Here is a 15742-nt window from a genome sequence, read left to right as displayed (position 1 = left end):
CCAACCGGACAATGTAAGCTGCGGTGCCAAATAACAGCCATGACCGGATTCTAGCTGGGGCAGGGTAAATGCCTCAAACCCAAGGCAAGAGCAGCTGAGAGGTAGGTCAACCTCAGTATCTTCCAGCTGATTAGACTAGCTACTTGGAGGAGACTGGAAAGATTGCCCTGTTTTCCAGATACAAGGCAAACTTCCAGAGGTTAAAGAGAAAGATAGGTCAAAGATAGATCACAGTGAGTAAGTGGAGCAGTGCCTGGGAAGCCCTATTCAACCTTAGTGCCAGCTCCCATAGGAGTGTTTCAACATCCTGTGCCCCTAGTGGGCATTTCATTCCAACAGGGCTCTCTGCTGGATGACACACAAGCTGTTGTTCTATAATGAGAACTCTAGAGGGCTGTGTAGTTCTAGAAGTGAGCAAGTCCCAGTTACTCACTGACATCTCTTCTGACCTGATATACTTGTTGAGCACTTACCGTGTTAACTCATATAACCCTCATCACAATGCCATGAGGTGGGTACCATGAACATCTCCATTTTACAAATGAATAAACTAAAGCAGAGAGCCGTTAAATAACTGGCTCAAGGTCATACAGGTTGCTAGTAACAAAACTGGTATTCGAACTCAGGCATTTTGGCTCCTGGGTGGAGTAATTCTGACTCATTCATCTTTCTGGAATAGGTGGAAAAATAGGATGATTTCCGCTATGTTCAAATTACGAAAACTGAGGCACAACGTGCATCAAGACTTTCTTCCCCAATTTTTTCACTTCATGTGTCGATGATACAAACCGGATTGAATCTGAGCCCTGATTCCCATTTTAGTGGGGACTACTTTGCCTAGAGGAGAATATCTTAAGAACTCACCTCCCAAGAAGACCTGATTGCTCTGCCTTACCTCGTCGTTGAAGGAGAGAGGTGGCACTGAGGGATCTAGATGAAATAGTTCCTCACACAGCAGTGCCCTCATGCACAAGGCTAGGCTGTCCACATCCCTGGCCATCAAGCAGCAGTCACTGAAAGTGAAAGAAGAAAATCACATTCTGGACGCCCCTTACATATACCCTGAGAGTGAGGATTAACACTCCTGCCTCCAGTACTCCATGACTGTCTCAGGAATCCCCTAGGTTTTGGGAAGAGTTTTTTTTTTTTTTTTTTTTTAATGTCCCTCTGCCATTCTGTGTTCCAGGGAAAAGTGACTTCCTAGACAATTATACCAAATTCTACATGTTCTGTATCTGAACATTTTCCGTCTGCCCAAAGTCCTGGTCTAGACATTCTTCTGTTCTTCTCCTACTTAAAATTTTATTTTGGGCATAACTGATTGCAAAAAGAGTTCCTAATTAAGCTCATCTGTTAACACCATCAATGGACCTTAAAATTCTATGATAATGAGTCTCATTGTTGTACTGAAGCTCAAAGTCAATCCGTATCAAGACCTATTTGCAAAAGTCTAGGACATACTTTCATAAAGAAAGAAAATTGATATGGTGGTTTCTAGACTCTATGATTTTTAAATTCTCTTTAGTCTCTTCATATGCATATATTGAATGCCTGTTATGAATCACCAGCTCGGAGAGAAACTAGGGTATAGAAATAAGTCAAAGTATAGAAGAGAGATATAGGAGGGCCTCCTCACACAGATCTTGAATCGAGAAACATTTCTTGGAAGAGCTACCCTTCTTTAACTTTTTACAGAAGAGTAAACTACGTGTGGCTGGATAAGATGACTTCATATCGATGTATTTGATACAAAACTTACAATCAGTAAAGGGGCTTACCACTGTCCCTGCCTTCCACGGAAACAGACATACCAAGTAAGCTATCAAATAAATGTTTGCCAGGTATTAGAGACCAACGTTATTCATTTATTAATTTTTCTATAATTTATTAAATATAATCTGTTCAATCACTTACATAATCCAAAAGTAATTATCGAGCACTTATGGAGTTTAAGCAACTAAAATGATAGATTCAAATATGAACAGCATGGTTTCCATCCTCAAGAAGTTTTCGGCTTGGTGGCAAGAGGTTATGGAAAAGAATAGTTAGGAAAAATACTCTCCCAACTTATATTTCAGATCATAACAGAAAAGAAGGACCACGACATAGGAAAATAAAAGGAAAAGAACACATGGGGGGAAAATGAGTAGAAAGAGGAGTTTCATTGTAGCAATTTCACTTATATACAAAGATCAGCATGATCTAATGAACTTGAATTATGCACAGAGAATTTAGATTTTTTATTAAGAAGGTGCAATTATCTAAACACTGTAAAAATTAGAAACAAGCAACCATAGCATGCTGCAGAATCTACTAAGAAAATATTTCTATTAACAGGATAATGAATAAACCACTAAGATAAACAAGCAGTGGGGACAAGTGATCGATGGGTATCAAATAGATCACCCGTCAGTGTTCTGTGTATGGCTCACTGCTTTTGTTTTAACCAACAGCAGTTGGTAATATTAACCACATGATCTATATTAAGTAGTCTGGATAATATAAATATTTTACAATAATTTCACCCTTACTAAATATGGGCAAACTCCATTCAGGGAAAATGAAAAAATAGGCTTTGTCTGGGGATCCATTATTAGAATTCTCTAGACAATTAGGAAAATGAAAACCTGCTCCCATCAATCTCTTGATGGGCCTTTATTGTGGGACTAAAACACATTAGAAAGCAATTTATTTATAGAAACCCGTCTAATTCTGGAAACACAATTTAACAGACAATATTTTATTTGTATGGTACTTTATAGCTTACCTGATCCTCACAGTAGGCCTGTCCAACATTATTAAAAAGAAGCCAAAATATCACCAGTTTTATCACCTGGGTCTAATACGCATATTCCTTATCCAAACAAGACTTGGGACATCATGGACAATGATCTTTAAAATGTTTGTTTACTTTTATTTCAGGGTCAACTTGAAAGGGTCATTCTTTAGTTTTAGACTTAGCTAAGAGATACTTAGCTATGCAGACTTAACTATGCAAAAGCCTGAGTTGTATTGACAATTGGCAAAATGTAAGAGTCTTTGGCAAAATCAATTGCAACTAATACAAGCAGGATTCTGGTCCCCTCACATCAAGACAATAATCGTATCTCTCGTATTCTAAGAGATACCAGCCCAAGATTAGGAAAGCTACTAATACTCATGGAGCACAAAAAAACAGTCTTCATTTAACAGGATTCCAATGGTAGCCCTAATTACAGAGTGACTGAGACATTTCACAAAGATGGTGGATTGACTTCAGGTGGCAAAGTATCTAGTTCTTAATGGCAAAGGACTAAATTATTTGCCTAGATCCTATTGAATTGAGTATGAGTCACTGTGGATAATCTATTGATGAGACGAGAATGTAGAAAGAGCCAAAATAAGTAACCTCCACTTTATTCAAAACCTTAAATTAATTCCCATCCTCTAAATGATGTGTTTGTCAGCTTACCTCTGTCGAGATCCTATAGGCTTGAAACCACAAATACCACAGAAACTAGAAGGTACACGGACACTTCCACCCAAATCACTGCCCAAGCCCAAGATGGAACCCCCTCCAGCAATCAGTGCTCCTTCCCCACTGGAGGAACCCCTAGGACTTTTCTTGGGGTTTTGGGGATGTAGAGTCTTTCCAAAGATCACGTTGCTACTGTCGTAGCTGAAAGAGATCAAAGGTCTGAAATTAGGCCCATGGCAGCTGAGATTTCTTTCCAATACCCTTACATTTCCAAATTCTCTTATACCTACATACACTACCCTCTTATACCCTTCAAATTATTTATATTTCCATTCAAAGCTGAAATGATACTTTCCTCCCTTCCTAAGGAAAACATGTGGTAAAGATTTTGAAGGATCTGAAGGATATTAAGATAAAGATAAGAACAAGTACTTATCATCTTTAAGGAAAGAATAAAATGCTACCCATGAAAACTTCCAAATCATGAAGGTTTCCTATGCCTTGGTACAAATGAGCAAAGGAGGCTAATGAATTTCTTTTTCTAAAAATACTTATAAGAGGAGCACTATATGGGATGGTTCAGCCTCAACTTGTCTAAATAGTATGAGATTGAATCTGGGAATGTCTAGTGTGGTGTTTACCAACTGTTTTTCTGAAGACCAGTGAGCCAAATGTTTGTTGCCCCAGGCCCATTCCATTCTTCTCTTGCGTCCTTTGTAGTAGAGATTGTGGTTCATATTCTTCTTGGTGTATGAAACTATAGGATTCTTGACCTAAACTCAGTTACTCTGTCAACTGGGATTTTCAGAACATTGCTTTTCCTTGGATCACATTTTGGTCACTTTAAATATGAGTAACATAGTTGTAAACTCATAGTATGTGAAAAGTAGCTGCCTTTGCCCTACAAAGGGAGAAGAGTCAGGAGCTGGTCTCAGACTAAAGGAAAGCCAGTCTTCCCCATTGTTGAGAAGTTGACCCAGACCTGAGCATGGTCTGTGGAACATTGGTCTTGACAAAAGGGATAGCCCCTTGGCTCTTCAACACTGTCACAATCACACAGCCATCTTTTGCAGGAATTCCAAGAAAGCTCACCAGGCCACAGCTAGAGACGTGATTCCAAAGGGAACACCAAGTCATCAGCTGACTTCGAAATTTCAACCAGTTCTTATGATAATTTTCTAAACATATTGCATGCTATTGGGTAGTCTTTGCTTATACTTGAAAATCATGGCTTACACTTGAGTTTCTCCCCGTAACATAGCATGGTTGGGTAGGTAGATAGATAATAGTTAGATAAGTAGGTGGCTTGGTAGATGAGTAGGTAAAGGGATAGTAGATAGTAGATGATAAATAGACAGATAGATGATAGATCATAAGTCATCATTGAAAAGCTTTTAAAAACATTTGCCCTTTTGCACTTTTGTGCTCAGGATCTCACAAGCTTGCATTCTTTAGTGTGTGTTTGTATATGTATGTATGTGATACATTTATAGATTTGTTTATTTATATTTTAAAGCAATGTACAATACAATTATTTATAATCAAAGATAATTTAAATAGCCTGAAGAAAATAAGAGAATGATACCAATTTTTGAGTAGTGTCCAATATTTGCCAGGTACAAGATGCTTAAAGTGTTAATACTTTTCATTATCACAACAATTCTATACAGTGTTTATACATATACATATATTAGAGCTGAAGAAATTAAGATTCAAAACAGTTAAATAACTTTCTCTTAGTCACACAATAAGTGGTGAAGATAAAATGTAATGCCTGACCCCAAAACTTAAATTTACTTCACTTTAAAACATTGTGCTTCCTCTGAGTTATTAACTGGCTAATTTATTAAATCAGAGGCTGATCATGCATTGGTAAGGTTATCTGGGCATCTGTCTTCAGCATTTACTGTTTTGTTTTTTAATTGAAAGATAAGAATTATAAAAAGGTTTGCAACCAGTCAGAATTATTGGAAGTTAAATTATCCCATGGATTTATATCTAGGATCTCTCTGTTCCATTATGAACATTAAAGATGATTGTATCTTTTTTACTTAGTTACTATGACCATGTAAAAATTATTCTAGACGTGACATGGAAAATGTTGCTTCAGGCTGTGATTATTCTCTCTCCTGAAGGTCCTTTAGTTTGGAGTTTTCATGCAGGGACAATACCAAAGGTGAGAATCCTCTCTTGGTCCTACTGCTACGACTGCTTTACTACTGCTGTTACTCCTACTAGCCGATATGTGATTACTTGTTAGAAACCAGATACTGTTCTTAGCACTTTTCATGTGTGTTAAATCTTTGAAGTCAAACAATTATTCTATAAATAGTTGTGGTTATTTTCTGTGTTTCCAAAGCATGGAGAAGTTAAGAAACTTACATAAGGTCACACAGATGGTGTTAGAGTGGAATTTGAACCCAGGCAATTGACACAATACCCTTATCTATCACGCTATTTACTTAACAAGATAGGAGCCTGAGAATTTTACACTGGACTAACGATCTGCTGAATCATCATTCTCTCAATTACCCTCAGGTTAAGCACTAAGTGTCCAATAATTAGTTTTATGAATATTCTAGTCCTGACTTAGCTTATAGACATGAGAGCTCAGAGACTAGATATCGAGTAAGCAGAAATCATGCCATCTTGTATGTACTGTGTCGTATACTGTGGAATACAGTGGAAATAGATTTCACAGTCTCTATTTAAAGAATTTATTAGGGAAAATGAAACTCATACAAAACAGAGGAGGCATATATAATTAGGCAGTAGTACAGTCATAAACTTCGCACTCCTCTAGCTTCAAGCACCATTTTTCCTTAATTTATTCAAGAAATTGGCCAGCTATAGAGGCGTGAAGATAATATACGCTTCTGGCCTTTAATATCCTACATTGTATGTGAGAAGATGGCGCGTTCTCTTTCTCTACTAAGAGGCAGAAACTTGTTGCAGGATAGGTAGCAATAAAGGTTGTCTTGTTCTATTTTCCATTTGTTGTGTATGTGAATCTTATTTTTTCTACAAAATATCTTCACTTTGGTAGAGACCATGACAAAGCCTTCATAAATAAGATGGAATTTCTCTTTAAGATGAGCTTGAAGAACAGAGAGGATTTGTTTCATTCAAACAGATAATACCAGACTGAAACCACAAAGCAACCAAAGAGAAGGAAAAGGTATCTCACTTAGAAAAGCTGGGAATATTTCCGTTTAGCTGAGGCAAAGGAATGTGCAAAAGAGCACAAGGTGTATGCCTGGAAAGGTAGGTTGAAGTAAGGTTGTAGAGGATCTTGATTTCTAATCGGAAAGCATGAACTTTGGGGTACAAAGGAAAGTGTTTGAAGGGAAAATGGTATACTGTTTTAGTCAGACACCAAAGAGAGCTTTGTGTTCACCTTCCCCTCCATGCCACCTTCTGGGAACAGCAAAAAGAGAAATCCAGATTTTTTTTTTCCACTGGGAATCCTGTTAAGGTTCTGCTTCATATTCCTCACACTGGGCCAAGTACTCGAGAAGATGTCTTCAGATAAATTGTGGTTATGATTCTTTGGTTCCTACATTAGCTGGTATCTAGCAAAGAATCTGGTCATAGAACTGTCCTTCAATCTAGAAATACACCATTTAGGGGCCGGCCCTGTGGCTTAGTGGTTAAGTGCGCGCGCTCGGCTGCTGGCGGCCAGGGTTCGGATCCCGGGCGCGCACTGACGCATCGCTTCTCTGGCCATGCTGAGGCCGTGTCCCACATACAGCAACTAGAAGGATGTGCAACTATGACATACAACTATCTACTGGGGCTTTGGGGGAAAAATAAATAAATAAAATTATAGAAATATACCATTTAACACAGAAATGCCATTTCTGGTCATTTATCCAAGGCAATGATTCTCAAAGTGACCCATTGACTTCTCGAGGTCCCCCAGAGTCTTACAGGGAGTTGGTGAGGTAAATACTATTTTCATGATAATATTAAAATGTCATTTGTCTTTTGTTCTGTGTCGACATTTGCACTAATGGTCGAAAGCAAAGGTGCATAAAATAGCTAATATCCTAACATTAATCAAGGCAGTGGTACCAAACTGTATTAGTAATTGTATTCTGCACAACTACACACTGCCAGTTAAAAAAAATTTTTTTTTAACAATGACTTTAGGAGAATACAAGGGTCCTGACCAAAAAGTCTGAGAATCACTCATGCAAAGAAATGATTATGTGAGTGGAGAAAGAAAGGGAAAGAAAAGGAACAACAAAATAAAAAGAAAAAAGGAAGCAATGTAAACATCCACCAATAGGGGTTTCATTATGTAAACTATGACATATTCAAATAATGGAATACTCTGGAGTCACTTCAAAGGGTGATATATTTCTACAAGTGTTTGTACGGAAAGGTGTTCACAATACATTTTAGTTCAAAACTGCAGACTGAGGAACAGGAGTGTAACCACACTTATTTATATATATATGAAATTGTACATATAAATGCATAAAAATAAAAAGGTCTGGCTCTCTTGGGTTAGTAAATTGGTTGTAGAAAAAAGCTTAATTTTATACATTTATATTTGTTTGAATTTTTCACTTAACATAACGGATAAAAAATATATAATCAGCAGAATAATAAAGGAATTTCCATTTGTGGGAGGAGGGGATCTCTTGAGGAAGAATGGAGCCTCACCTTGTAATCAAAGTGCTCCTTCAAGCTGACGGGAACTCCATAGAGAAGTCCCTTTTCTTTTCCCTTAGGAAGTTCTTTAAGCTGCTCTTCGCAGTCTGGAATAAAGTCTGTTAGGCAGTTCAGCTCTTTGTTTACCTTTAGTGCCTTTTCATCAATATCCACAGAAGGAACAAGAAAATAACATTAAAACACCCAGGAACAAGGAGTTCAAGAGACAATTACATCCACAATATCTCCTCTTGAATAGTGAATTTTTCATTTCACAAAATTATAGTTTGGGAAGAGCTCTAGAGGTTATTCAGGAAAGCCTTGAATAATCCCTCATAACCGGTCATTTCTATTCTATCTCAAAATCTCCTTTGGGCAATAACGAATGTCTTTCATCCCAAGATGACCCATTAGAATTTCTGACACCTACAAATATCACTTATTTATATTGAAGCCAGTATCTACTTCCTTATGTCTACCCATCAGTTCATTTTCCATCAAATGAAATTTTCAAAAATTTAAGAAATAATCTACAGACTTTTTAAATGTATAACAAACTGTTTTTCTTCACCCAAGGTCATTTTGCTGAGGAGGATTTGCCCTGAGCTAACATCTGTGCCAGTCTTCCTCTATTTTGTATGTGGGTCACTGCCACAGCATGGCCGCCAATGAGTGGTGTAGGTCCACACCTGGGAACCAAATGCGGGCTGCCGAAGCAGAGTGCGCCAAACTGAACCAGTAGGCCATGTGGCCAGACCACCCTAAGGTCACTTTTAAAGTTAAATCTTTTATAGAAAATATCTATTTTCCTTATAGTATATTTTTTCCTTCTCTAGTTGAATCCTTAAAATGTCCCCCATAGATCTTATGTCTAGGCATTTAATAATGTTTTCCTTCTTCTGTAAACCATCTCTTCATATCAAGTACTACTCTAGTAAGAGCCAGACCTTATATTTAGAACCACCAGTAATTGCTGAGGTTTCCTCTCCTCTAGATAACCAGGTTTCCCTTCACAAGCTTTGTCAATCACAGTTTCACTCACATGACCCTTACGTGCTCCATGCAGGTGTAGAGGACATTTTCTGGGCTCAAGGCACCTTCCTGGAGCTTCTCACTCAGTTCCAGCAGTGACAGAGAGAGGATGGACTCAGTCTGGATATCTGCATGCTAGAGGAAAATGAAAAAATAGGATGAGACATTACAGTGGAGGAAGCAATCATTCACTAGTCCACCAAATATTAAATCTTTGCTAAATAAATATTAAGTATAAAACATTAAGGTTTATATTTTGTGGGAATACCAAGGAAAGATAGGCCCCTTCCCTCAAGGACTTTGCAATCTATTGTCAGAAAAACATGTACACTTTCACAGATAAAATATATTAATGTGTGTTTTTCTAAGCCAAATAGGAAAAACAAGGAGTATATATAGAAGTATATACTTTTAAGTAGATAAGTAATAATAAACTAATTAGTAGTCATTCATAATGCATAGGTTAAGGAGTAATATAGAGAGGAAAAATTCCAAATGAAGTCATTGTTTGTTATTAGCTTCTTTTGAACCCCAAATGCTCTGTGGAACCCCTTGAGCTGGGCATATGTAGTCAGGCCTCCTTGGTGAAATTGCTTCCTTAGACACTCCTTCCCAGCATCCTCCCGGCTCTTGAGCCTCAATATTTTACTTCATGGAAGGCAAGAAGTGTCAGAGTGGCAAATCCTAGAAAGACACGTTTCTTCCTAAGGCCCAGCACAGTCTTTTTTGTTTCTTGTTTTAAATTTAATATGTAATCACTTTACTTCAACGATCTGTCAACAGTAACACTGATATATTTTGCAAATATACAATACAGAGTGTGGCCTCACATGACTGCTGTCAAATGACATGCCGTACAATTTCGACTTTTCCTTGTCACAACAGCATCCTTTAAACTGCAAGACAGGGCCGGCCAGGTGGCAGAGCGGTCAAGTGCGTGCGCTCAGCTGTGGCGGCCCAGGGTTCGAAGGTTTGGATTCCCGGGTGGTGCCCTTGACAAGTGCACCAACACACCACTTGTCAAGCCATGCTGTGGCGGCATCCCATATAAAGTAGAGGAAGATGGGCACAGATGTTAGCCCAGGGCCAATCTTCCTCAGCTAAAAGAGGAGAATTGGCAACAGATGTTAGCTGAGGGCTGATCTTCCCCACAAACAACCAACCAAACAAACTGCAAGACAGAGAATGCCTTCCCAGGGCCAGAAAACCCTCCAAAGTGAAGAATGAGAAAGGGGAAGCCTAAACTTTCCTCTAAGAGTCGAATGTGCCACTTACATATACCAGAGAGTCATTGTCAGAAACGTACATTGTATGATATTATGTTAAAATAGATACAGGTGACACTAAAATGATCAATACTAGGTAAGACAAGTTGCATTCCAGTTACTAAGGGAAAAAATGTTTTAAAGATTCTATGGCACCAATTACAAATGCGTTATCAATAATACTAATAACCAGTGTTATACAGCCATGTCATAATTACTTTAGAAACTTTTATGCATATATAGTTGTTCTATATATGCATAAATCCAAAGGAAGCAAAAGTCCAAAGGAAATTGATTAACTACGGCTGGAGGGATGTAGCATTAATATCAGTAAGTTAAAAAAATTTTCCTGGGGCCGGCCCTGTGGCATAGCGGTTAAGTGTGCATGCTCCACCGCTGGCGGCCAGGGTTGGGATCCCAGACGCGCACCGATGCACCGCTTGTCAGGCCATACTGTGGCGGTGTCCCATGTAAAGCAGAGGAAAATGGGCACAGATGTTAGCCCAGGGCCAGTCTTCCTCAGCAAAAAGAGGAGGATTGGCATGGATGTTAGCTCAGGGCGATCTTCCTCACAAAAAAAAAAGGAAAGAAAAGAAAAGAAAATTCCTATAAAGAAAATAACTAGCAAATGAACTCTAGAAAAACTGGATGCTATTGAGGTCTATTTATAAAGAGCCCTACTCATTGTTAAGGGTGAAAAGATCCAAGAATCTTCTTTCCAGCTCTAATTCCTCATTGCCACTTTAAGCGAGTTGCTATTATTGACAAATCCACATTTATTTCTATACATGTTCCCCAGTTTCCTCTATATGTCAAATATTTATATGATGAAGTAATTATGAAATCAGTAACATTGGTACATTTAGATAGAGGTGGAATTACAAATAGACAGCAGGTCATATTTAATACACAGGATTTCAAGAGCTTCAGACAGACCTTTTGATTTAACAATGGAACTTCAGACAACTTGCAATATTTAAAGTTCCACAATGTAATATAAATTCTTTAAGTAGTCATCCTCTGGTAAAATACAGATGCCTCTAGAGACAAGTCCCTTAAACTTAATGAATCACTTATTCCTCAGTGTTAATAGGGGTAGTAATTTCTGCCAAACAAATTTAAGTATAGGAGAATAGAAAGAGCGTCAATGAGTGTCTGGGAATGGCATTCCGAGGATCCCAGGAAAATAGAGGGATTTAAGGGCACAAAGAGCGAGCAGTGGTGCTCCAAAACGAGCTGTACTTATATCAAACTCCAGGGTGATGCTGTTAAAAAATAACATAATTTCCCAGCTACCCTTGTGCAAACATAACAAAGGCCTAGCAGAGGATGAACATTTACTGGAGGAAAAAAAATTCTATAGCTTTCTTAATCTTCTACATCAAAACTAAATAAGAAATATCTTGGGGTATAAGTAATTCCTCATAGGTATCATTCCTTTTTTCCCTAGTATTTTTACCTTGTAGGCTTTATACTTCTTGTCTAATCTTCTTACTTCTTAATTTTTATAATGAAACCCTATCCATAAAACAACTTATTATTTCCAGATGAACGTCTAAAGGTCATAGGGACTTAATAATTGACTAACGGGATTCCAGTATGGCTTCTTTTCTTCCATCTGTACAGTGACCTACCTCGTAAACTGCCAGATAGAGGCCATAGCTGGCCTGTATCCCGTGTCAGCATAACTTGTTATTACTGGCACTTTATCCTGTAGTGAAAGAGAAAAGGAGAAGGAAGGGATTTCTTGAGATTTCAGGTTCAAGTTTCCACAAGAGAAAATAATCTTTATTAAGATATTTCTAAAATATGGGAGCCATTAAAAGATTCTCCTCTATTTCTATTCACTTACATTGGAACTGAAGTAAACAAAGTTAATGAGGTCTATATTCTGATTATGAGCACAGGATCTAGAGTCAGACAAGTTGAACTTGTCAGCCTGAAGCTTGTCACTCACAATCTGAATGACTTTTAGCAAGTTACTTAACCTCCCTGAGCCCCAGTTTTATTGACTGAAATAAGGGACTTATGTTAATATCTACCTCATAGGTTGTTGTATCAAATTAAATTATATATATATGTGCAAATATATATATATGTGTGTGTACATATATATACTGCATGGCCCTAGGAACCACCTCATGGCAGGCAGAATTCTAAGATGACCCCCAGTGACTCTCATCCTTGTATAATCCTCTCCTCTTGAATGTGAGCAGAACCTGTAAATATTATGAGATGTTATTCCCAAGACTGTGTTAAGTTACATGGCAAAAGATTTTGCAGATGTAATTAAAGTTACTAATTACTAATTTAAACTTTAACTTGAGGGTTAATCGAAAGGGAAATTATCCAGGTGGGGCTGACCTGATAATGAGTCCTTTAAATCTGGATCTAGAGGTCATAGTGGAAATTAAAGATTTGAAGTCAGAGAGATGCACTCCTGCTACCCGGGAATGGCCTATGGGAGCCAGGTGGCAAACAACTGCACTGCAAGCAGCCTCTAGGAGGTGAGAGCATTCCCCAGCTCACAGCTAGCAAGAAAACAGGGACCTCAATCCTATGACTGCAAGAAACTCAACTATTTCAACAACCAGAATGAGCTCGGAAGAGGATTCTTCCTCAGAGCATCCAGATGAGAACTCAGCCCAACCAACACTTTGATTTCAGCCTTAGAAAACCCTGAGCAGAGAACTCAGTAATGCAGCACCCAGACCTCTGATGTATAGAACTTTGAGCTAATAAATGGATATAGTTTGCACTGCTAAGTTTATGGTGTCTTTAAACACAGCAATGAAAGCTAATACACACCCAATATGTGTACAATTAAAACAAAGCTACCTCTCCAAAATTATCCATCAATCGATTGCTTTAATATTTAGTGCACCGGTTCTCAAACTAAAGTAAAAAAGAAAAAAAAAATTGCCTAGGCAATCTGAAGATGCAGATTTTTAGGCTATGCCCCCAGAGATTATGATTCAGGAAGTCAACGCAGAAGTAATCTGGAGTTTTAGCTAGCATTATTTTTTTGTTGTTGTTAATGTTAATAAGAATCATTTAATTAAATGCCTGCAAACAGGGAAGAGAAAAATGATTTATATGGAGCTAATCAAGGAAGAGAAATATAAAATTTACAATAAACTTGACCAGTTTTAGAATTACTGAACAATGAACTAGTCCATAAAGCATATAAGACAAATGAACATTTTTTCCAATAATTTATTATCCAAGTCTAGGGGAATCATAAAACATATATTAACTCCATTAATTTAGACAAAGCAAATATTTTAATAACTATAGGAAACCACATTAAATACTTTACCATATTAAGATTAAGAAAAATGGCAACCTCATTTTTAAGATAAAAATAAAATTTCCATTAAGGGAAACAAAACGGTCATTTCAGCTAGGATTCCTGACGACTAGCAGCAAGTGGTAAAGGAGTCACTTGTTTGTTTGGTAAATGCTGATCCGGTGATCATTTTTTCTGAAGTACATAGAAGCCACCTTCCCAAGGCTAACTATCTGTACTCTAGCTATATTGGCTGTCTTTCACTTTCTGGACTATCCTAGACTTTATTCTACCTCAGGGCCTTTGCCCATGCTCTGCCTGGAATGATTTTCCTCCACTACTCGCATTAATTCTATGACACCCTCCAACCACTAAATGTCCCATCTACTTATCTTCTACATCTTCTTTGAGTCTTTCCTCAAGCATCACTTCTCCAGAAGAGCCCTCTTGGACTCCCTAGACTATATCAGTCTCCCCACTGTTAATATGAGCTTGAAAGCCTCTCTCATTCCCTCATGCTTTACTACGATTTGCATCTATAGATTTATTATGTGATTGTTTGAATAGTATCTGTCTCTCTCTCAAAACTAAGCTCCATTAAGCAGGAACTGTGTTGGTTTTGCTCAGCCTGTACACCTAGAAGCTCCTGCACTGTCTGACCAAAGAAAGCGCTACACAAACGTTTGCTGAATGAGTAAATGATTGAATGGACATATAAGCTCGAAACGCACCTTATGCTTGAAGTGGCGCACTGCAGACTTCATCTCCTCCAGCAAACGTGCTCTCTGCTCCTGGGCCTTGGCAATCTTCTTCCGAAGTTGTCTCCTTAAGAGCCATTTCCGCAGCAGGATGCCAGCTCCACAGCCACAGAGGATAGCTGTAATGACTCGGCCATCCAGTTTCATGGTGGGCAAGAGCTGTGTCAGCCTTTCATACCCCAACATATCCTGAATCCTTTGCATGTTTCAGGGGGACACAGGATTTGCCAGAGAATAGAGCACCTTCTGGGGACGAGAACTCTCTCCCAACACTAAGGTTATTTCTTAGTTGGTCAATCATTTACCCTTGCTACAAACTAGAAGGGTGAGACTTCTGTCCCACACCAACCTGGACGCAAACATTCTTCCTGTCCTGAACACACAGTGTTAGTTTTCCCGGGGCATGCTCTGGAGCCCCATTTCTTCCTTTTCTTCTTCCAAAAAGTTTACTCACCTGACCAGCGGCCATTTCTCCAACGCTTCATCCTCTCCCTTTCCTTCTAAAACACTGCACTCTTATTTTTTTGCATTGATTTCAGCTGTTAGGCTTCCCTCCTGTCACGCCTTTTCAGGTGCCACCATGATCTTCTCAGAAACATAATGAAATCAGCTGATTCTGAGGAGATTTTTGGGTGAAATCAGCAGGAGATAATTAGTTGCCAAGAGCAGTATGAACACAGCCACGCCACGGCTCTAAGCACAGCTCTCGGCTTTGGCTTGGCTCAGGAAGTAAACAAAAAATCAAATTTTATCTTAGATTTAGGACAAAATGACACCTCGGAAGATATGAGGAAATATTGTTTTTACTACCAAAATTCTGTCATCCCTCCCATGAAATAGAAAATGAGAATGTCGCGTTGCATAGATGCAATTGAAACTTAAAGTTACAATGAAATGGTTCATATTTCTAAGCGTTAAAAATGTCCTGGTCTCCTGGTCCATTCCATGAATTTAGGAATTCATCCCAAGAAAATAATCTATAATAGCCCCAAATATTTCCATAGCAGAGTGTTCATCACTGTTGCCTCTAAGCAAAGACTTGGGAAGTAACCTAAATGTCCTCAACTGAGTAAGGGTTAAAAAATATCAAAATCTGTATTCTAAAATATTTTGTGATTATGTAATTATTCTTTATGAAGACATTTAAGAACATGAGGATTGAATATAATGTGTGAAGTTTTAAAATGTTGGTCATAGAGCAGTATATGTTGTATTATCCCAATTTTGTAAAATAAAAACACATACATGTGTTTTTGACACACATGTAAGACAAAGAGAGAGA

General features: G+C 38.2%; 1 protein-coding gene across 1 annotated transcript in view; it reads right to left on the bottom strand.

Moving 5' to 3' along the window:
- Window positions 1-14664, bottom strand: part of LOC101408345 (fatty-acid amide hydrolase 1-like) — a 50996-nt gene extending 36332 nt beyond the window's left edge. Inside the window, exons 1-6 of the mRNA XM_087441910.1 lie at window positions 14434-14664; window positions 9170-9283; window positions 8129-8272; window positions 4440-4597; window positions 3452-3658; window positions 896-1013 (exon numbers count right to left, since the gene is read on the bottom strand). Coding sequence (XP_087298036.1) covers window positions 896-1013; window positions 3452-3658; window positions 4440-4597; window positions 8129-8272; window positions 9170-9283; window positions 14434-14664 — 972 coding nt within the window. The remainder of the gene's footprint in view (window positions 1-895; window positions 1014-3451; window positions 3659-4439; window positions 4598-8128; window positions 8273-9169; window positions 9284-14433) is intronic.
- Window positions 14665-15742: the final 1078 nt, after the last annotated feature.

This window comes from Ceratotherium simum, chromosome 17 (genome assembly GCF_057802395.1).
Source record: "Ceratotherium simum simum isolate JZ-2026a chromosome 17, ASM5780239v1, whole genome shotgun sequence".
Lineage (NCBI taxonomy): Eukaryota > Metazoa > Chordata > Mammalia > Perissodactyla > Rhinocerotidae > Ceratotherium > Ceratotherium simum.
This window is presented reverse-complemented; position numbering and strand designations above follow the sequence as displayed.